This window comes from Myxine glutinosa, chromosome 1 (genome assembly GCF_964187855.1).
Source record: "Myxine glutinosa chromosome 1, kmMyxGlut1.1, whole genome shotgun sequence".
In the NCBI taxonomy this organism is placed as follows: domain Eukaryota; kingdom Metazoa; phylum Chordata; class Myxini; order Myxiniformes; family Myxinidae; genus Myxine; species Myxine glutinosa.
The window spans coordinates 150,445,327-150,468,307 of NC_136261.1; the positions used below are offsets into that span (position 1 = coordinate 150,445,327).

A 22,981-nucleotide genomic window follows, 5' to 3' on the forward strand; every position below is an offset into this window, starting at 1 on the left:
GAGATGGCGTGAAGCTGGAAGGTGTGAAAACATTTTGCTACCTCAGAGACATGCTGAATGGAGAAGGTGGATCAGACTCGGCAACGGTTGCTCGAGTGAGATGTGCATGGAAGAGGTTTCGGGAACTGAGTGGCGTGCTGATGATGAGGGGAGTGTCGTTGAAGCTGAAGGGAAAGGTGTATGCTGCATGTGTGAGAAGTGCTATGATTTATGGGAGCGAGACATGGGTAATGAATGTAGAGCAGCAACGAAGGTTGGAAAGGGTGGAAATGCGAATGGTTCGACGGATGTGCGGAGTATCGTTGAGAGAGAGGAAGACAAATGATGAATTGCGAAAGATGATGGGAATAGAGCCTGTGATTGATGCTGTGAAGAGGAACAGGTTGAGATGGTTTGGTCATGTGTTGAGGAAGGATGAAAGTGACTGGTTGAGAAGAGTGATGGAAATGAATGTAGAAGGAAGTAGAGGATGGGGAAGACCGAGAAAGACTTGGCTAAAGATGGTGGAAGAAGAAATGCAGGCAAGGGGGTTATAACAAGGAGAGATGCAGAAAATAGGGCAAAATGGAGAAGATTGTCATGGGGACCGCAAGGCTAACCCCCACTCTAGTAGGGAAAATGGCCTTTAAAATGCATGTTGTTGTTGTTGTTTCACTGTTTGTTCAGCATCTGAACATTTACCTTATTTTACACAAATAATCACCCCAAGTCCTCCCTCAAAATAACAATTATGATTTTTTTTAGCCAATCAAGTAACAACACTGTCTGATCACAGCAAGTATTGTGTAACTGAAAGCTCAAAACAAATTGCCCCAACCTGGTCACCAAGCGAAACAAGTCATCCACAGTGTCCGGATGATTCCGCAATCCGCTTGGCTGGTCCAGCACAGAGAAGGTTGGACCACAGAAGGCCTAGAACAAATATAAGATGGCAATGAACAATTATACCTCCATTCTGAGGACAAAATACATTCCTCAGACAGCTACGGTACGAGTTTCAAGTGCACCGGATGATAACGCCACATTCCGCACTGCACACAAAACAAGATGACAATAGTGAGGTTTTTTTAATATATCCAAAATGTACAAATGGCAGGAGGATATCAGGGTAGAATAATGACATTGGGGTGATTGGAAAGCAATTGGGCACAAACAGGTAGGTGGATTGAAATGGGAACAAGAGGAGAGGAAAGAAAAATAAAGTTATCTACTAATAAGAGGGGGGTGAGCATTGGGGTGGCATAAAAATAACAAGGTAAAAAAAGATCAGAGATAGGGATGGAATGTGACACGACATAATCAAAAGCTATCGTATTGAAGCCCTGGAGGGAAGAGTGGTATTGTACCAACACAATAAAGAGATTCTACAAACAGAAGAAAAGAGGAACAAATGAGAAGAGATGGGAAGCAAGCCTGGATTTTGAAAGGTTAACAATTTGGTGGCGTCTCGAAGACCATGTGTATCCTGGAGGAATAGGGAGGAGCAGAAGGCTGAAAAGGGGAGGTAGCAAGACCATCAGAGAGGCAGAAGACACCAGAAAGGGTAGCAACTGTATTGTGATGAGAGAGCAACAGGACTGAGCCTCTACTTGGTGGGATATTACAATAATGTTGAAAGCTTTGGATTCCAGAGCATCTACAAGTGAGAGGTGTGAAGCGAGCGCACCAAGCCATAGATAGGGGAGAGCAGTGCTCCGGTGAGCGATAAAATAAAGGCCTTGTTGAACACATGGACTTATATTTTGAAAAAATTGAAGTCTCATCTGTGTGGTAGACAGTTTCGCTGATGCCATGAAATTGAGTGAAGCACATAAGACATGGTTGAAGAAGCAGTCCGAAAACTTCGACTTTACCGGCAAAGACAGCTTGAAGGACAGACAAATGGAGCAAATGCAATGAAATCAAGGGATACTGCATTGATAAATATAAATTGTCGGTGGTCTTGGGCTATTGCAATTATCTCGACCGTAGAATTTTTGGAATGCCGAGAAAGGACTTGGAACAATGGAGGATACCCAGTCTGTAGCCTGTCGTTGCTAAATGATCTGTTCAAAGGATGCCCTGGCTAATGCTGAGGCTCAGAAGTTTGAGGGACAAGTTATTTGAGGAACTGATCAAGGAAGTGGTTGAGTGAGTTCGCTAAACAAACCTTCCAGAGACAATGTGAGGATGCATGCACGACTTCCTTCGTTGATGCAACATTCCAATCTGTCAAATTAGCATCTGTGATCCTTTGCTGGTATACGGAGACGCGCGTCATTGGAGCCAGAACTCAATTCACGATGATGGCTTGGGGCACTCCAGCTTGCAGTCGAAGGGGTGGTAGACGTATACTACTGAGACATATGTGCCGATTGCGTGCATCCCTGACCTCCTGTTTAAGATTTATGGCTTCCACCAATTGCCAAGAGAAGTGTTAGCTAGCCAAAGTTTAATGCCCAGGATGGACTCAAAACAGATGATCTGAGATCAGGCCATTGAAGACAATAAAATGTATATAATATGCTTGTCTGTCTGTCCCACTGTCACATATCATGAGATTCTGTAGACTCGCGAGATTGTGAATTTTTTTAAAAAATACAGAGTCAAGGTTCATTGTGGAAGAGCCAGAACATAGAAGGGATCAGGTCACACACAGTATAACAAAAGGAACAGCAGAAAGAGAAAGAGGCCGAAGGAGAAAATAGACAGACGGACAAAGGGATGTGGGTGACGATGAGTGGTAGGGGAGAACGCTAGGGGAAGACAAGATGGACACAGAAGCAAAATATTGTTTTGGGGGGAAGGGGAGGTGTGGATGGTCTCAACAGGTGTAGAAAAGATCACGGTTTTGGATGAGAAAGGTTGAACAGTTGTGAATGGGGATGGTTGGTTTTAGATTAGGGATCCGAGATGGAGGTGAACTGCAGTCTTGAAGACTTGAGGGAAGAATTTGATTGAAGAAAATGTGGAAGTTGGTTCCACAGACAGGAATAATTAAATGTTTTTTTGCCATTATATAATTTTATCCTCTAAATCTAACCTCTTAATTTATTTGATCTTAATTTAACTTGACCCCAGTTCAATTCTAGCCACTTAATATCATTAATGCCCTCTCGCTTTGAAGAACAGGAAGAAAGAGGCAGAGGAGGATGAAGAATTGGGCTTTTGGGATGGGGGGGGGGGGGGGGAGTAGGGAGTGGGGAGTGGGATGGGAGAGGAGGCTTGAGGACTTGGGGATGGGGGAGACGGGAGTACTGACGACTTATGGTGGGGAGGGGGTGTAGTGGGTAGGACATCGAAGCTGTGGGGATGTAGGGTGGGAGTAGTTGGGGGGTGGGGGGGAAGTTGAGGGGCTGGGGCAGCGGAGTAGAGGGGTTGCGGAGAGTGGACTTGAGGGGTTAGAGCAGAGCGGAGTTGTAAAGAAGCTTAATGCCTGAAGTTATGTGGTCATCATCGTTTTAAGTCAAAGTAAGCAATATCAGGATGTGATAAGAATAGTCCTGCAGCATGATGGGAAATAAGGCATTGGTATTCACCAACCGGACCCTGAATAATAACATTTCTTCACATAGCTAGAATTAATCTTTGATTTATTGAGATAAAATAAAATATGACAAGTTTAAAAGTGAGGGCAATTTGCATATGCCACCATTTTCCAAGATAGCCGACATTTTCACTTCTTATCACATTCATTAATTTAATACAACGCATACATTTTGGTGTCTCATCCATGGTTTTCTGGGGCAAGGGAATGCAACAAAGGTATTTGCAAAACTGCCAGATAAATATTTACGCCATTGTTCATAAAGTGGGCCAATTAGAACTCATTCCTCTAGATAACACTCAAACTACTGTACACATCGGCTGATTCACTGTCGGACTCGCTGTCCTATCGTGCAGCATGTGTCAGAGGATTTCCACATGCTGGATTCTTCTGTTGTATCAACTGGGCACAACTGGGCACAGACAGTTACATGCTGCCATACAAGGCTGGTAGTTTTCAAGGCACGTGCACTGAGAACCACAGGAGTCCGGCAGGCAATTGCACACGAAGTCATTTAACAGCTCCCAGGCAGCAGCAGGCTGGTTCATCAACTTTGGCAACATAGATGTCCCATCTGCCGTGTTTTCGTAGCCAAACTCTGGAGGGTCCAAAGACTCTTGTATGCTAATGATAGCTTATTGCTATATTAGTCAGGTTCACCAATAAATTATATTTCGTTCAAAATCATGGTAGATTAGCAAACCTATACATTTTTGGAAAGGTTATAGCATAAGGAAACTAAAAATCAATGTTTACATTTGGAGAGATACCTGTATGGCGGCCATTTTGGATTTTCAAAATGGCCACTGTAAAATACATATTTTGTTCTATTTCTGCCTCTAATTACCCTAAAAACTTTAAAAAATATACTAAACCTATATTTTCAGGGACAAGGAATCCAATGAAAGTATCAAATTAGTGCTATGGGGAATGGTAAGACACGAATCAAAGGTTTTGAATTGCAAAATACTGTCTTTATATTCGCGATAAGTTGCATAATCAAATACATGTTATCATTTTGTACAGGCAGTTAATAACATCAAAATGTGTCACAATAATTCATATCACCAAACATACACAGGCAGTCAGCAAAATCATATACACACATGCAGTCAGTATAACTTCACATCTACACAGGCAGTCAATGACAAAATATACACAGGCAGTCAATGGCATCAAACATACACGATTACAGAATATGCCATTTAGAGTTCGTCATCGCTGTCCTGTGTGTCGTATCCGACAATATAGTCCGCATCGTTTTCACAGTCCGTTCCACACAAGCAAAGGTCGGTCAAATTGATTGGCAAATCGAATTGGTCGAATGGTCGATCGAATCGAATCGAATCGATCGAATTGGTCGAATGGTCGATCGAAGCGATTGGTCGAATGGAATTGGTCGATTGGTCGAATTGGTCGAATCGAATTGGTCGGAATTGGCAAATGTAAACATTGATTTTCAGATTTTCCATGTAATAACGTTTCCAAAAATGTATAGGTTTGCTAATCTACCATGATTTTGAACGAAAAAACATAGTGAACCTGACTATATCAGCAACTGGTAGATATGCCGTTGAAGGTGCAAGTAAAAGCTGTCTTCTGTTGGATGTAGCTTCTTCACAGGAGTGATTTATTACCCTGCGCTTGAGAAGCAAAAAGCAGGGGTAAGCATTCGGTTGCGTACGTGCATACATACGTGTGGCGTACGTGTCGGCATTTTTTAAATTATTTTTCTTGGCAACCGTTGGTCCGATTGGCACGAAATTTTACCATAGGAGTGCCTCTGCTTGTATAATTTTTTTTATTCACAATTATGACGTCATTGGTCAAGTGGTACAGACGCCATCTTGGAAAAACGTTACACCTCCATCACCCAAACCACTAATGGGAAAATTTAAACATGGCTCATTGTCAAGTACTCCTCAAGGGGAATAACATGTTGATGATGATGTCATTGGTGCCTTCATTATGACGTCATAATTCGACAAGTACAACGCTTGATCTAATCAGTATGAAAAAAAAAATTCCTCTGCAACTGTTAGTCCAATGGACACAATTTTCAGAATATGAGCGGCTCCTCCTGCAGAATTTTTAAAATGATAATTATGACGTCATATTTCACGTGGTACAGGTGCCATCTTAGAAAAATTTTGCACCTCTATATCTCTGAAACCACTCCATGGAAAAACATGAGACCTGGGTCATTGCCAACTACTTCCCATGGGGAATAACATATGTTAATGACGATGTCATCGGTGCCTTCGTTGTCATCTATCTATAATTCCAGTAATCTCTGTTTGTACGTTTGTTTGTCTGTGACCGCTGTTTCTCGACAACCACGGGTCCGATATACTTTTAACTTGCCAGGTATATTGCTGGGGACCCGAGGATGTGCCTTTTCAAGGTTTCATATTAATCGGACAATTACTTACCGAGCTATGTCCAAAAAACGATTCAACCAATCAGAGAGCAGCGAACTATCGCGTGTGCCGAACGTGGCGGACACACTCTGCCTCGGATGGCACATTTGAGAGCGTATTCATTTATTTCACGTTTGCAAACTATGTTGGCGCTATGTTGGCGTTAAACTATGTTTTAAAACTAATAAAAACCCCGGGGGGATTGTCACTGTACTCGCAAGCCGTTCGCCGTTCGCTTTGGCGTTGCGAATGGACCAAAACATTTCATGCACCAAACCATTTCATGTAAAGCGTTCGCCGTTCGCTTTGGCGTTGCGAATGGACCAAAACATTTCATGGACCAAACCATTTCATGTAAATAGAGGGGGGGATATAATTTTAGATATAGATATAGTACGGGCATGCCCTAGTAATTCAACAAATACAACACTTATCCTATTATGATTTTTTTTTCTCAGCAACTGTTGGTCTGATGGACACGAAATTTTCAGCATAGGAGCGCCTCCTCCTTTAGAATATTTTAATGATAATCATTACGTCATAGGTCATGTGGTACAGGCGCCATCTTGGAAAAACCAAAAAACGTCGCACCTCTATATCTCCAAAACCACTCTATGGAAAAAATTGAAACATGGCTCATTGTAAAGAACTCCATATGAGGAATAGGTGTTGTTAATGATGACGTCATTGTGCCATAATTATGACATCATAATGAGACAGGGACAACACTTAGTCTGATCATTTTTTAAATGTATTGAGCGTGACGTGACCTATGCAACAATAATATTAGAGAATATAAATTTATGATGTCATCGCTCACGTGGTCTAGCGGCCATATTGGATCAAAGAAAAAAAAACCCGTTCAAAAATAGAAGAGTTGGCTCACACCAAGTTGACTGCGCAGAGTAAGTATTCTATGAATACCATCTAGTTTTGACATGTTGTCACACCTGAGGGTTTCAAAGGCTCACAATCTGCTTTGCCACACAGAGTCCCAACAAATGTTATGGCTGCCGCCATTTCGTATTTTTGGAATGTCAACCCTTTCCCCAAATTGAGCAGAGTCTGGAGTTTCTCAATTTCCACACAACTATCCTTTGTGATATGCAGAGCCTTGTTCCCATGTCCACCACTTCATTTGTATGCAGCAAAAGGCTGCGGGGTAGCATCATTTGCTGAGATGGTGGCTGTGCCACTGATACAATGCCTTCTGCTGGTTAGGGCAGGAATTTGTCATTTGTTCTTGGTGCCGGCAATAGCTTGCCATCTCTTTGCGAAGGATACCAAGGGATATTTAATATCCATCACCTAATGCTGGAAAACAGGAAGCCGTGTAATGCCCAACTGAGGAACAGCACACACATTGATGCACCACCTTGCCTGTGAAACACCTGGATGACAGTTTATAGCTGGGTCGGGATTCAAACCCAGGCTGGGCAGCTTAAGAGGCAAGTGTGCGTACTTCTGCGCCATTCTATCTGCCCTTGTCCACCACTGATGTATAGTGTCTGCTTGTCACTCAATAAAATGACTCCATTTTCTATCATGTACCCTGTGCAAAACTGAGCAAGATTGGCCTTGTTTTCCCCTCTGGAAAGGAACTGTTTCCAATTTGTAGGTATGGAAATGTCTGGCTGTATGCGGTAAGGAATACCTAAATCACCTCCTCCACGGTTTGCTCTGGTTTGGTTCTTTATACTCGACTTCATATATCTGTCAAACACGCGATGAATCCGAATATGATCTGTGGACCTCTGTGATAGTGTCCATATTGTGTCGTGGCAAAATCAGTCAGCCATTTCTCAGAATGTAAGCTTGTATGACTTGGTTAGAGGTGCTAGCATTTGAATGACTGCACGGTCATCAAAAATGATGGCATCACGTGATTCTTTTCATGCAACCTTCTCACCAGTACCACCTGGAATCAGACATGATGCAGGATACCACGAGTCCATCTTCTGTGAACAGGCTGAGTGGTACTGAAGATTTTCATAGGAGAGGACATGCTCGAGAGGTACCTTTTTCTTACAGCTCACTGGCAGCAATCTTCAGTACATCACTTCATTGCCCATCAAAACATCCTTGTTTTTTTATTTTAACGTTTTTTTGCATGGTCGCCATTGTTTTCACTGTTGATTTTTCACACATGTTAATGACCCTTCTGACATCAGTTGTCCAATGTTTTTCTGCAGCTGCATCATGGTACTTGGATGGATCTTTCTCTACATTCTCGGCAACATTCTTCTGAATTTGTTGTGAGTACTGTGCTGTGATGGGCCGACTTCAGAACCATCAAAACAGCACAGGCCCCCTTAGTGTCAGTCCAATAATTCTGCCAGCCCCTTTCAATATCTTGTTCTCAGTGGCCTCAATCATATAATCCATCCACACATTGTTGATCTTTCTCTTGAGTAGTTTCACTACAAATTCGCCATTTCTGAACACCCCAGTGAAGTCTTGTGGTAATCTTCTCATCGACAGTTAAAAGACAGGCATGCACTTTGCATAATTTGATTGATTTGTGGCAAGCAAAAGTGGGGGAGATTGTGCTTTTACTGATTCTTGGATATCCCATGAGCCGCGTCTGGTGGAACCGATACAAAATGAATGGGAGGAGAACCTTGCACAGGATATCATCCCAGAACTTCAATGTTGGTGATGTAGTGCTAGCTTCTTCTCTGAGCGGAGGTAAAAATGGACGACAATATCCCCAATTTCTCTGATTAGCTCCATATTAAGTTTCTCTCGTGAAAGTGCCAATTTTCATCCTCAGAAAAGGCACTGTCAAACTTCTTCAATAAAGTGTTTAGTTTTGCCTTGCTGTATGTTTCCATTTCTCTTTTATGGCACCAAGCGACAAAATTCCAAAGGAACTTGGCATGGAATGCTTATCAACTATCCTCATGGCATAAAATGCTCTGTCAAAGCCATTGACTGCTATATTTTTGGGACACTGCCAGCACCACACACACACCAGACTCATGTGACAGTTGTTTTAGGCCAGCATCACCGTGGAGGTATCCTATAGCAGAGATTACACTCTTTAGACGCATTCCACCTTCACATCCTGTCGTTCAGAACAGGCAGGGAACAGTGACTGGATTTTTTACAGATCCGGTGAAACTCCAGGAGACTTTGTTGTGAACGGTTTGGAGCAAAATATGCAGTTGCCAATATCAAATATTTCAAATCGCCATCTTTTAGACGCCGCTACATCAAGCTAGAAACATCTTCACATCTGAGGTTGAGAGTCAATGGAGGTAGTTGCTATGGAAGAGATACTCAAACATTAATTTTGATGGGATATTCTACAACTTCATTGAAGGCTCAAGCTGTGCTTATTTTGCAAAGTTCCTTGTGACAGATCCATTGCGTAAGCTCCCAGTGACAAAGTAAGTAAAACTCTACAAACGACTAAATATTAACTTTCAATTCTCTGTACAAAAGTTTGAACTGACAAATATGAGTTAACATCTGGCATGAATGTGGCATCTGTATGCATGCTGTCGACATTTGGTTAAGCACAACAAAGATCTTACTATCATCTTACAAAAGCACACTTATTGCCTCGCTAAAAGTCAAGCAAAATGGCAAGCGGACATATTTATCAATGGGGCTCAGTCTTGTGTGGCTTAAGCCAATTTTCTTAATCTTATGAGCCACCATACTCACCCTCAATTAATTTACCAAACAGGAAACGATTACTCTTTGCACCAAAAGAACAACATTGCTTCAGCTGCATTTTACAGTAAGAATGAAAGACACAGAAAATACTAATGCACTCTCATATACACACTATAGAAGGTAACTGCATGAAGGAAGGAAGGTATGGATACAAGTGCTTTGTTGTACAAAAGGAGGGGGTGGGTGAGGGGCATGGGGGGAGAGGAGGGAGGAGGGAGGGGGGGGGGGGTGCTGGAGGAAATATATATTTATTCCCTCTGCTGGAAACATTCAATCCATATAATCTGATACCTTTTATGTAATTTTCCTATAATGGAGCCAAAGTGGATATTACCAAAACTCAAAAGTTAGTGCGGTGGAAATATCACCACCTTTGGTGGTAGCCAGTATTACAAATCATCAGCTATGTTGTGATATGGAGTATGATATGTTGTGATCAATAAAATTCCTTTCAAAAATGACAAAAATTATGAAACATATTTTCAAGACTGCCTCACTCAGCTCTGCCCACCAGAGGTGGGCTGAGAAGAGTGTGCGTGTCTGGAGGGCAAGAGTGCATACTCGTTACCTCCGCCACTGAAGGTGGATGGAAATTATGCTTTCACCCGTCTGTTGGTTTGTGTCTGTCTGTTTGTGAGCAGGATATCCCCAAAAGTTATGGACGGATTTGGAAAAAAAACTTGGTGGACAGTTTGAGTGTATGGCAAGGATGAAACGATTCGATTTTGGTGAAGATCCGGATTCGGACACGATAATTCTTTAAAAATCCTAAGTGATTCTTCCTAATTGAGAGATGGGGCAAAATCGATATGTAGCACGATGTTTCAAAATGTTTTGGACAGATAACGACATAAACTTGGTGGTCAAGTTGGGTAAGTCACAATAACAAACCGATTAGATTTTGGTGAAGGTCCAAATGCAGAAACAGCCCATCAGTGGGATACAAAACGTAAACTGTTCAAGCCTGGCGGAGGTATGCGCTCTACGGAGTGCCGTTTTAGTCACAATAAATGGATCACCGTGGAAGTAAATATTTACAGGTGTCACCGTGTTCATGTTATCCATTTTAGATTAAATGCCCCACATTGAACTCATTAAATAGGGAACAATTTTACAAACGACCTAGAGAAGACAATACATGCAGCCAGGGGTCATACTTGCAGCATGTCGAGCAGACCTTGCCGACAGCCTTCCTCTGATCCATATTCATCCACGAGGATTGAACCAAGATAAAGGAAGCAAGAGTGCTGATGTGTGTGGTACACTCGCACCATCTGCACACAGACAAAGATAACTGATAACCACCCAACATAATGAGTTCATGAAAAAAAATATGTATATTCTGCACAGAAATTTCTTCAACAAAATGTGGAAAATGAAAAAGGTTAAATTTCCATCACTTTTTTGATCCAATAAACATCCATTTTCCTCTCCGATCATTGTTCCTACTCTTTATTGGCAATGTTCAAATCCCATGCATTTCAAGACTCACCTGAGTAACAAGAGGGTCTAACAAGGCAGCAGAGCCCTTCCCAACGCAGCGGATTGCAAATCGCAGACAACGGCAACACCTTTCCACTATGCGGTTGTCTGCTTGGTTTTTTGTAAGCGTATCAGACAATACCGGCCAGATCTACAAGATGCATCACACACAAATATCTGTCCAACGCTGAATAGTACCACAACCAGTATGTATTGCAGGCAACTTGGGACGTTACAATTAAATTTCACCTCCTGGATGACAAGCTGGCAAGGATGAACTTGTCCATTTTCAACAATGGGATTAGTATGTCTGTCACAAAAAAACACATTTAACATGAAAAGAAAGCAATTTTCATACTTCAAACATAGCACCTTTTAAATCATAAACTTGTCACTTCAAAGATGCCCTCCATGTTGGCTAACTTTGCCTGAAATGGTGCAAAACCCTGCAAGTTTCTAATTTTTTCAGCCTCAGCAACCATCAACTGGGCTTGCAGGATAGCTCAGAGGGAGAGTACTCACCTTTGAGCCATCTACTTAGGGTTCAGTCTCGGACAGGACCAGGATTCGACAAACTTTTGGCCTGGTGCTTTACAAGCAGGAAGTTGGATCAAAGAACAAGTCCTTTCAGAAAGAATATTAAGATTGCTTTCCCCTGTACTAACGATTGCTTTTGAGTATTCCAGTCTGCATTATCTTTGGAAATATAATAATAACAATAATAATAATAATAATAATAATAATAATAATAAAATGGAGGTCTTGTGCTGGCTAAATTCTAAACTCCTGCTAAAGTTGAAGTCTGTTTCACAGTAGCACCCTGCAATGGAGTAACAACCAGCCGATTAAAACGTTTGATGTGTGCATCTTTGCACCTCAGAGGGTGAGGGTTGTGGAAAGACAGAGATTCACCAAATCAACAATTCTTCAACATCTATAGGAAATGCTTCAACATGCAGTATTGCAGTCAAATCACAAGTCAAATAAGAAGACGGCTTGAACATAATTTTGCGATGAAAATTTCTAAGGCACAAACATTTATTAATTTATTTATGTTGAAGGCTCCAGTCACAGACTATATAGCCCTCGTCGAGGCCAGGCCTTAAATAAATGAGTAAGAAAAGTGTGCGATGTTTTTTTGCGGCAAAGCAAGATTGAAGCTAGTCGCTATAGTTTGAGTGAGACAGAGTAAGACCAGCAATCCTGACACAGTGTGTAAGATGGTTCCAGGCAGCACTTTAACGCTCCTAAACTTGTCCAAAAGGTAGTACTACCCTGGGCAGTTGCTGTCTACAACCTACTATCTAAAAACCTACTACCTACAACCTTTAACTGCTGTCTACAACATGACATCAAGCTGGACAAAAGACTACGAAGAAGATGGAAACATTAATATTACAATGAACAGTTATTCAGCAGTACCAGCTCCAAATTACATCAACATTAAACCACCTGGTTGGTTAAGGAAAACCAAGTACAAAATGAGTCATTATATTAAAGCAGCAAAATATTTTCATTACGCTAACAGAGGGATCAAACTATCACCAATACGTCATCGACATTAACTGAGTGCAAAAACAAAACGAACTTTTATTCATGCCAGAAAAAAGTAATATACTGTGAGTTCAAGATAAAAAATTATGATTCAGCAAGACTCATCGTTTCTCTAACTCCATTATCTCCAACCAACAGTTCGGCTTCCATTTCGGCCATTTCACCGTGGACATGCTGCTTCTTCAGTGTGAGCAATGGATGGATGCCCTCAATCTCAAACAAGAGGTAAGGGCTATCTCAATGGACACCTATGCATTTGATTCTGCATGGCACCCTGCTGCGATTTCCAATCCGTCAGCTAAAGGTGCCCAGAGCTCCCTCCTAGACTATCAGATTTCCTGTGCGCTCAAAAGCAATGGGTGGCTTTGGACGGAATATTATCCCATGTTGTACCTCTAGAGGCCGGCGTCCCTCAATGTAGTGTTCTGGGACCAATCGTTTTCTCGATATACATCAATGACATGTCTTCATCACTGCAAAATCCATTGCATCACTTTGCAGACGACACCACTGTGCAGGATAGTTCCACACCCCTTCGCCAGGCAAGCTGCAGCAGCATCTCTCTCTGCCGATCTGGAGAAAATAAGCAACTGGTCATCTACCTAGAATATGTCATTTAGTGCAAGAAAGAGCCATATTCTTTGCCACTTCACAAGGACCGGCAGAAAAATCACCCATTATATTTCTATGGTCAGCCTGTATTTCTATTTCTGAGAAGATCACCCGTGAGAGCTGTCCTACAAAGCTGGCCCCAGGCTCGGAATTCTCCGTAAGGCTAAGTCCTTCCTCTCTCATTCTCGGCATACAACGGTGTGTAAAGTCTTCCACCTGTGTGTCAAGTAATACGGCTCACCGCTGAGAACTGCAGCTGCTGCTTCCCATCTTGACCCACCTTGAGGCACTGGATTATCAAGTCAGGAAGCTGAGTCTCATGGTTCACTTCTTGCTCACCATAGCTAGGTTGGCACCCTCATTTTTATTTTTTCCCCAGGGCTATATTCTGGTCTTGCCTCTACTGCCGTCTCATTTCTTTGCCCAGCCCCTGCCCCTCCAGGTTGCATGTGTTCCACCAGAAACACCTTTCTTGTTATGCATCCCACATCTAAACCCAATGCTCACCTCCATTCATTGTCTTCTCTTCTCACATCTGAATCCTTCTTTCTGAGTCCTTTCTCTCAAGCTATCCCCCAAAACATTTAAAGTCTGTTCTCGACTGCCAACTCATCATCTCTTCAATTTCCACCACTCAGCTTTACGACATCCACCCAAACCCTATTCTCACTCTTCCTCTGAAATTGTTCTTGTCATTTTTATTACACCTCTTTACAAAAGCATGGTGCATCCATTTCTTGTTATCTCACCGTTTTACATTTGCCCCATTTTGTCTATTTGATCAATTACTCCCTGTTGTTCTGCTCTTCCATGAGTTTCAATACCTGTATTGAATTTTTTTTTTAAATAAAATAAAAGGCGAGTTGAGCAAAAAGTGTAAGCAAACAGATGTTGGGTAAGCAAGCAATTTTCCAAAAGTACTGGGTAGATAATTGGTGAATTTAAAAAATGGATGCAGAGCTGTATTCAGCATGAATATATAAAAATCGCATCTGTGTCTGAAGGAAGCGGTTCAGTTTGGCATTTTAATCCTTTGAGTATGGGATTTTTTTTTGATAAAAATACCCCCATGATTAATTTGGCATTTTGGAATGGGAATGCAACCACGTACTGACGATCTATTTATAGGTATAGTCAATGAGTGTAGTAACGTCATCCGTACACAAAACTTTTTTGCGGGTTGTGGCACTGGACGTCATCCGTACTCAAAGGGTTAATATGAAATAGGCAAAGACTAGAACCAAACGAAATTCATTAGAATTACCCTTTAGATCGCTTCCTAACTACCTTTTTTGAAACCCCCATAATTACCTTTTAAAACCCATTAGAATTACCCTGCAGAACTCTTTATAACCCTTTAGAACGATCTGGTAATACACTTCGGAACACTTTAGAATTAAGCACGGTTAGTTGGAAAGGTTGTTCTTCTTAATGTTTGATGGACGGACGGACAATGTTGGATTAACGGTTAGGGTGAAGGCTCGGGATCCTAGGATCCTGAGTTTGAATCCCTGTCGATCGTTGAATTAACGCCAGAGGGGTTGACTCAGCCTGTTATCCTTCCAAGGTCGGCAAATTGAGTACCAGCTCACAGGTAATTCATCAGCGGCACAAATGCACTTCCAGAAAAATTATGCAACCAGCGGCCACAGGCTGAATACGAAACAACAACAACCGCTTAAAAATGACAAGTCCAGACATTCCATAATCAAAGCTGGATAAAAGGAAACATTCGCACAATAGGGAGTGAGGAAGTGATATTGCTTGTATGTATGTGCTCGAGAAAGAGGAGAAAACATTTTTGACGACAATTTCAGGAGTCCCATTGGCTATTTTTGGGCAAGTGGAATTACTCACAATAACTTGTCAAATAATCAAATAAGCAAAGCTCTCAACGAGCATATCTTTCAAAATAATTTACATATCAGTTGAGGTTTGTCAACGGCACCTGAATATTGCAGCCAGACGATCAAGCCATATCGAAGGGTCTTTGGAAACGTCGTTGCTCATCTCTGAGGTTAAAAGCTTTCAGAAGGGAGGAAGAGCAATTTCAACATTAAATAACACTCTTGGGTGCTGTTCACACATCAAGACAGTTGTTTGCACAAATGGAAACATTTCATATCGAACCATTCATTTCCTTTTAAAAGTTTATTTGCATATATTCAGTGCTGGAAGCGATGCGAAAACACCAATTTTATTTTATTTTGAGAAAAATTGTCATATTCAGCAGTGTCATTTCAACAGCTAAACAAGATTATATAAAAGTGCATTTCCTTTGCTCAAATTGCAGGAATAAAAATGCACACTTACCCGTTTTAGTGAATTTACTTGGAGTGCACAGAGGTCCTTCAAATTCACTGATATTTTATCTAAAGGTAACCTCGCTAGAACCAGGGCAGTGCCTGGAGAAGACAGGATGAAAAAAGAAAAGAAAAATGAAATAAAATAAATAAAGAATTGTAAGAAGCAAAATCCAGGGCCTAACATTCCCTTATGGACAGCAGACAAGGGGAATACATTTAGAACCAGAGTGAAGTCAATGACGTGCCATCCGCAAATCCCCACATTTCCCACCTAAAGCAAAGTTGGAAAATGGCAAAACGTTCCACCAGAAATGACCCAATCTCAAATTTTGAGTTAAATTTTTTTGGGGTTTTGGCCCCTGTCAAAACCAATCCATGAACCAGGGATGAAATCCCCCAAAACATCGTTACATATTTCATGGGCCCCACAATGATCATTGTGTATATACAAAATTTCATTTTAAAATATTAAAATGAGCCCATAATTGCATTTTTTGATATTTGACATTTTGACCCCACCCCAGAGCCCCAAGGTGCAGAGCCAAAATGATACTGATCTGGCACCTTCATGCCATGTGATCATAAAGACCAAGTTTGGTGAATTTCTGCATAACCGTTTAAGAGAAGATAGCGGGATGGACAGACAGACAGACAGAGAGAGCCGATTACAATATCCCCCTTTTTTAGGCATTGGACTAAAAAATAGTGCACGATATATCATACGCTATACATGACAAAACATTTGGCAAGATAAAAGAGCTTTGGAAACATACAACTCAACAAGCCAACTTAATCAGTTTACACAAATGCATCATCATTCCCTAACGACAAGCGTTACGCCTAGGTCCCCCGTCGGGGAAGTGATGTGAGTTGACAAAGTGGAACACGCAGAAAACATGCTATGATATGATATTTCGCTCACAAGGGTCAGACAAACATGGAGGCGGCCATCTTGGATTTTGACGTGGCGACCCAATTTTCAATAGCGTTCTTCCTTATGCCGAGATACACCCACACACCAGAAGGTACTTCACTTATTTTTCAAGATATTTCGCTCACAAGGTTCAAACATATATATGGTGGCGGCCGTCCTGGATTTTGACGTGGTGACCCACTTTACAATAGCGGTCTTCCTTATGCCGAGATACACCCACACACCAAATTAGAAGTTGGTACTTCGCTTATCTTTCAAGATATTCTTCTCACAAGATTCAGACATACATGGCGGTGGCCATCTTCGATTTTGACGTGGCGACCCAATTTTAAACAGCGTTCTTCCGTGTGCCTAGATACACCCACATTAGTGCAGCGGCATAGCAAAAATTTAAGAAGAATTGTGCATTTTGTGATGGAAGCACCAAATTTGGCACAATGATAGAATGTTATATTTAGAACATTTTCAGATATGGAACCACTTTGAAATTCACCCAAGGTCGCCGCCATATTGGATTTCAAAATGGCGGCTTTAAAAATCTGTAACCCTTAGGGGGGGTGGCGGAAACAAATCCTACAGGCACAATTATTGCCCCATTCACCCTATATCTTTTCTAACATCAGTAGACACATTACAGCGGCGATTCTGAGCTCAAGGGAACATCTAGGGGTCTGGGGAGTGAAAAATTTGAAAATTTCGGCCAAAAATACCCCTAAAAGAGGTCATTTGGTGTCAAATTTCAGGGGGGGGTCGTGTATTGTCCTGTAGATAAAACATGCTGGTCCGTTGATTAACCCCTAATTAAACGACTTTTTTGTTTGTTTGCTCCATCCAGGTTTCAATCATGTCGAAGCAGTTCAAGTTAGTTCATGTTACCAAGCATGTAACTTCAACGCCAAAGACGCCACTGGACTGGGAACTCTGTGTTCTGTGTCAAGTTGATATAGGAGAGTCCCTACAGTGTCCTGCTGTCACGAAAAGAACTGATGCAGGTGCTGGATACAAGACACTTGAAGACAATCTATCAGCATTCAATAAACTAGGCAAGCTGCCACAAGACGTGGACTTGCAACGACTGGATGAAGGCCAAGGGATAGCTGCCACTCCAGCTGCCCACCAAGCCAAGTGGCACAAGTCATGCAGGGTGAAATATAACACTACCAAGCTACAGCGGGTACAGAAGAGAAGTCATTCAGAGGGAAGCCCTATCCCCAGTACAATCACAGATAAGTACAAGCTTACTAGGTCTCAGGCAGCTTGTGTTGATAGCATATGCGACAATTTGTGCTTCTTCTGCCAGCAAGAGCTTGGTTTGGAGTTTCATCAAGCAGCGACATTGGAACTAGATAAACACGTTCGCAAGGCTGCAGAGTTTCTTCAGGATACCACTTTGTTAGCCCAACTGAGTGCTGGGGACATGGTCGCAAGAGAGGCCAAGTACCATAAGAAATGTTTGACATCCCTATACAACCGCGTGAGGGCAGCAAAAAAGCTTGCTGAGCAAAGCCAGAGCACGGTAGATGTCATTTCAGCACTAGTCCTTGCTGAACTGGTAACGTACATAGAGGAAACTGCTAAAGAAGAAGACACTGCTCCTGTATTCAAGATGGCAGACCTCACCAAGCTCTACATAATGAGAATGGAACAGTTCGGAGTTGTGCTGGAAACACGAGTCCATACAACCAGACTCAAGGAGCGTATCCTGGCACACTTCCCTGATCTGCAGGAGCACAGGCAGGGAAGAGATGTCCTGCTGGTGTTTCAGGAAGACATTGGCAGTGCATTAGCCAAGGCATGTCAACATGATATTGACAGTGATGTTGTGCACCTGGCACAAGCTGCAGGGATTATAAGGAAGGATATGTTCCAGTCATCTCAGCCTTTCAATGGGTCCTTCTCAAACAAATGTCAAGAAGAGTCTGTGCCACAACTGCTGCTGACAATGGTCTCCATGATTTTAGAGGGCGCAGGCATCAAAGATCAGGCATGTCAGTCATCGGCATCGGCGTCTGTGACAATAGCTCAACTTCTCAAATACAACAGTGTGAAGCATGAGAGGAGAGGTGCAGGCACAGACGTACGCCACAGCATTAGTCAAGAGACTCCTTTGCCAATATATCTTGGCTTGATGCTTCATGCCCATACGAGAAAGAGGGAACTGGTTGACACATTATCTGGACTAGGGATCAGCATTGCCTATGATAGAGTGCTACGGATCTCTGCAGAGCTGGGGAACGGGGTCTGTCAGCGCTTTCGGGCGGAGAAGGTGGTCTGTCCCCCAAAGCTCCGCGGTGGAGTGTTCACCACATCAGCTGTGGATAATATAGACCACAATCCCAGTTCCACGACAGCACACGACTCCTTCCACGGAACTGGTATTTCATTGATACAACATCCAGACTATGACAATCAAGGCACAGACCGAGGTATTGTCATCATCGGGGGTGTCTCAAATGTCAAGACTGTGGAGGACCTTCCACGGTATTACACAGATGTACAACCAGTTAGTTCACTTGCCAAAAGCCACCCTGTACCAGCTGGAACCCAGGCGTCGCTGCAGAGGAATCCTGCACAAGCTGAACTGGATAAAGAGAAGAGGTGGCTCCAGACTGTGAAGGATGCATGTGACAGTGGTGACACACAGAATCCAGGAAACATTTCTTGGGCTGCAAATCACGCAGAGAACCAATCGGCCAAGGATACTAGTATCACAGTCACACCCACTGCCTTGCTTCCCCTCTTCCATGACCAAGCCCACTCAGTGGCAATGATCCGCCATGCCATGGATGTCGTGAAAGCAGCGATCAATGAGCTAAACCCTGGACAGATACCCGTCGTCACACTGGACCAACCACTTTATGCGATCGCCAAGCAGGTGCAATGGAACTGGCCAGACACACATGGTGAAGATCTCTTTGTGGTCATGCTGGGTGGTCTACACACAGAGATGGCAGCTTTGAAGACAGCAGGAGACTGGCTGCAAGACAGCGGTTGGACACAGGCATTGGTTCAGGCAGAGATAGCAACAGCTGGCACAGCAGACTCCTTCTTGCGTGCAGCTCACGTCAGCCGTACAAGACGCGCCCACCAAGTAACTGTTGCTGCCCTACACATACTGCAGCATCGTGCATATGACATATACAACGAAAGAGCAACTGCAAGAGATGAGGAACCATTGGAGTTCGAGGCATGGTGTGACCAGAGACCAGCGGCATGTCCACAGTTTCAGTACTGGGCCACTGTACTTAACCTGGAGCTCTGTATACTCCTCTACATACGTTCACTGAGAGAGTCCAACTTCACGCTGTACATGGACACCCTACCAGAGCTAGCTGCATGGTTCGCTGCATTGGGCCATATCCACTATGCTCGCTGGTTACCAGTCCACATCAGGGACATGGTTGGCATTGCAGAGAAACACCCAGATGTTGCTGCCAAGTTCCATGCGGGGCACTTCACATCCAAGAAGACTAGGCATGCTTTCTCCGCCATCTCCCTAGACCAGGCTCATGAACAACTCTTGAAATCCAATATGGCGTCAGTAAATCAACTTCTAAGTAGAACCATTCAATTCCTTGACCTCAAGTTTGTACATCCAGACACTAAAATCAAGGCTGTAGCTGGTATAGAACCAGAAATATTTGTAATTAAAGATTTTTAAGCCGCCATTTTGAAATCCAATATGGCGGCCACATTGGGGTGAATTCCAAAGTGGTTCCATATCTGAAAATGTTCTCCATATAATATTCTATCATTCTGCCAAATTTGGTGCTTCCATCACAAAATGCACAATTGGTTTGCTATGCCGTTGCACTACATACCAGATTAGAAGTTGGTACTTCGCTTATTTTTCGAGATATTTCGCTCACAAGGTTCAGACATATATATGGTGGCGGCCATCTTGAATTTTGACGTGGCAACCCAATTTTCAATAGCGTTCTTCCTTATGGCGAGATACACCCACACACCAAATTAGAAGTTGGTACTTCGCTTATTTTTCAAGATATTCATCTCACAAGGTTCGGACATACATGGCGGCGGCCATCTTGGATTTTGACATGGCGACCCAATTTTCAATAGCGTTCTTCCTTATGCCTAGATACACCCACACACCAGATTAGAAGTTGATACTTCGCTTATTTTTCAAGATATTTCGCTCACAAGGGTCAGACATATATATGGTGGCGGCCATCTTGGATTTTGACGTGGCGACCCAATTTTCAATAGCGTTCTTCCTTATGGCGAGATACACCCACACACCAGATTAGAAGTTGATACTTCGCTTATTTTTCAAGATATTTCGCTCACAAGGGTCAGACATATATATGGTGGCGGCCATCTTGGATTTTGACGTGGCGACCCAATTTTCAATAGCTTTCTTCCTTATGGCGAGAAACACCCACACCAAATTAGAAGTTGGTACTTCGCTTATTTTTCAAGATATTCATCTCACAAGTGTCGGACATACATCGTGGCGGCCATCTTGGATTTTGACGTGGCGACCCAATTTTCAATAGCGTTCTTCCTTATGCCGAGATACACCCAAACACCAGATTAGAAGTTGGTACTTCGCTTATTTTTCAAGATATTCATCTCACAAGTGTCGGACATACATCGTGGCGGCCATCTTGGATTTTGACGTGGCGACCCAATTTTCAGTAGCGTTCTTCCTTATGCCTCGATACACCCACACACCAGATTAGAAGTTGGTACTTCGCTTATTTTTCAAGATATGCAGGTTACAAGGTTCAGACATACATGGCATCAGACATATACATGGCGGCGGCCATCTTGGATTTTGACGTGGGTTGCACCCACACACTAAATTCGAATGCGGTCCTTCGCTTACGCACGCACGCATGCACGTACGCCCGCACGCACGGACGGACGGACACACGGACGGAGGGGTAAGCCATAGTCCCCCTTTCGCTCCGCTGAGCGACGGGGGACAATAATAGCAGGCAACCAAAGATCTCCTCAATAAACTCCACCTGTATGACACACCTTTGAGCAACCCAACAGCAGCTTCATTTGAGAGGTCCAGAACCTCAATGGAGCGAGCAACCTGAAGCAGACCTTCAAAATGTTGCGCCATGTGGTCACGGCATGCAAAGCACACACTCTGCAGGGAGGACGCAGAGGCCGAGGCCAATGCTTTACCTCTCAGGCCTTTTGTTAGGTAGCTGAGCACCGGCTCTAGGGAAGGATGTGCGAAATTGGCAGTCAAGTGTGGGGAATACCATCTGTCACTGCTCGTTTCCTTTTGAATTTGCTTCCTCCATTCTTCATGGTTTCATGCATCCTGGCACGCTGCTCACCGAGAAAATGAGGATTTCTGTCAATGAACTCCCCAAGCTCTCCAATGAGCTGGATACTTGTGTGCTGTACAGCAATGTGGGCACTCTCTGGCAGAGATACTACAGCCTGAAGGACCTCCACCACAGCTTGAGCTCGGTCTCTGCACCGTGATAAAACACACCCAAAAGGCCTGCTGAAAGACAGGTTCATCTGCCCCCCAAAAAGCATTCATAAATACAAAGAAAAGCTCTCTAGCACATAGAACAAACATGTCCTGAAAATGCAATAACAAAGTAGTACAGTTGGATATATGTCCAACCATCAACATACAGGAAATGCAAAAAGGTGACTCGGATAAAAACTAGAACAGAACTCTTTGACGCCGCGACAAACAATACATTTATGATGTTACAAACAGAGAAATTCAATTTAATTTTTTGAATTGCCCTTGTATGTTCATGTAAAAAGTGAATTCATGCTTGCAAATGTCGTTTATGTAAAACGTAGGATTCTCCATAATTGGAATATCTAATCATAATTGGAAGAGGGAGAATTGCTTTACAATACAAGATGTTTTGAAGCAAATTGAAAACACAGCAGTCCATTGCTAAAGGTATGGCACAATGCTGATGGGTTATGATTGCTAACAAGAAATGAAATTTTGATGAGAAAAGTTTAAAGTAAAATGCTTGCAAAACATAACCATTTGTTAAAATTCGATTTAGAATGGTCAATAAACTTTCATATACGAGCACACCAATAATTTATCTTCAATTATCCTTTCTTTTCGAGTTTAGCTTTGCCGATATCTCCATAATTTGGACCTCCATTTTGTACGCACGCCCGATACGCGTACGCAAATGGAACTTTAAAAAAAAAAAAAAAAAATCGCACCCGTGTCCGAAGGAAGCGGTTCTTGCTGCTGTCGTGCCTGTGCCGTATCCGTGCTGCTGTATCGTACCTGTGCTGCTGTGTCATGCTTGTGCCGTGCCCGTACTGTTGTGTCCGTGCTGCTGTGTCGGTGCTGTGTCCATGCTGCTGTGTCGTGCCTGTGCTGTGACCATGCTGAAGTAATATAACCGATTGATCTTATGAATAAAAATCGTCAGATGTCTGTGTGTGTGTCTGTGTGTGTCTGTCTGTGTGTGTCTGTCTGTGTGTGTCT

General features: G+C 42.8%; 1 protein-coding gene across 5 annotated transcripts in view; it reads right to left on the reverse strand.

Moving 5' to 3' along the window:
• The window catches only part of TNPO3 (transportin 3), a 190,622-nt gene that overhangs the window by 88,866 nt on the left and 78,775 nt on the right, over window positions 1–22,981 (reverse strand). For all 5 annotated transcript variants that reach the window (XM_068119730.2, XM_068119715.2, XM_068119722.2 and 2 more), the window contains exons 11-18: window positions 21,837–21,976; window positions 21,523–21,714; window positions 15,592–15,683; window positions 15,227–15,303; window positions 11,362–11,422; window positions 11,123–11,263; window positions 10,788–10,904; window positions 818–912 (exon numbers count right to left, since the gene is read on the reverse strand). In XM_068119730.2, the coding sequence (XP_067975831.1) occupies window positions 818–912; window positions 10,788–10,904; window positions 11,123–11,263; window positions 11,362–11,422; window positions 15,227–15,303; window positions 15,592–15,683; window positions 21,523–21,714; window positions 21,837–21,976 (915 nt within the window). The remainder of the gene's footprint in view (window positions 1–817; window positions 913–10,787; window positions 10,905–11,122; window positions 11,264–11,361; window positions 11,423–15,226; window positions 15,304–15,591; window positions 15,684–21,522; window positions 21,715–21,836; window positions 21,977–22,981) is intronic.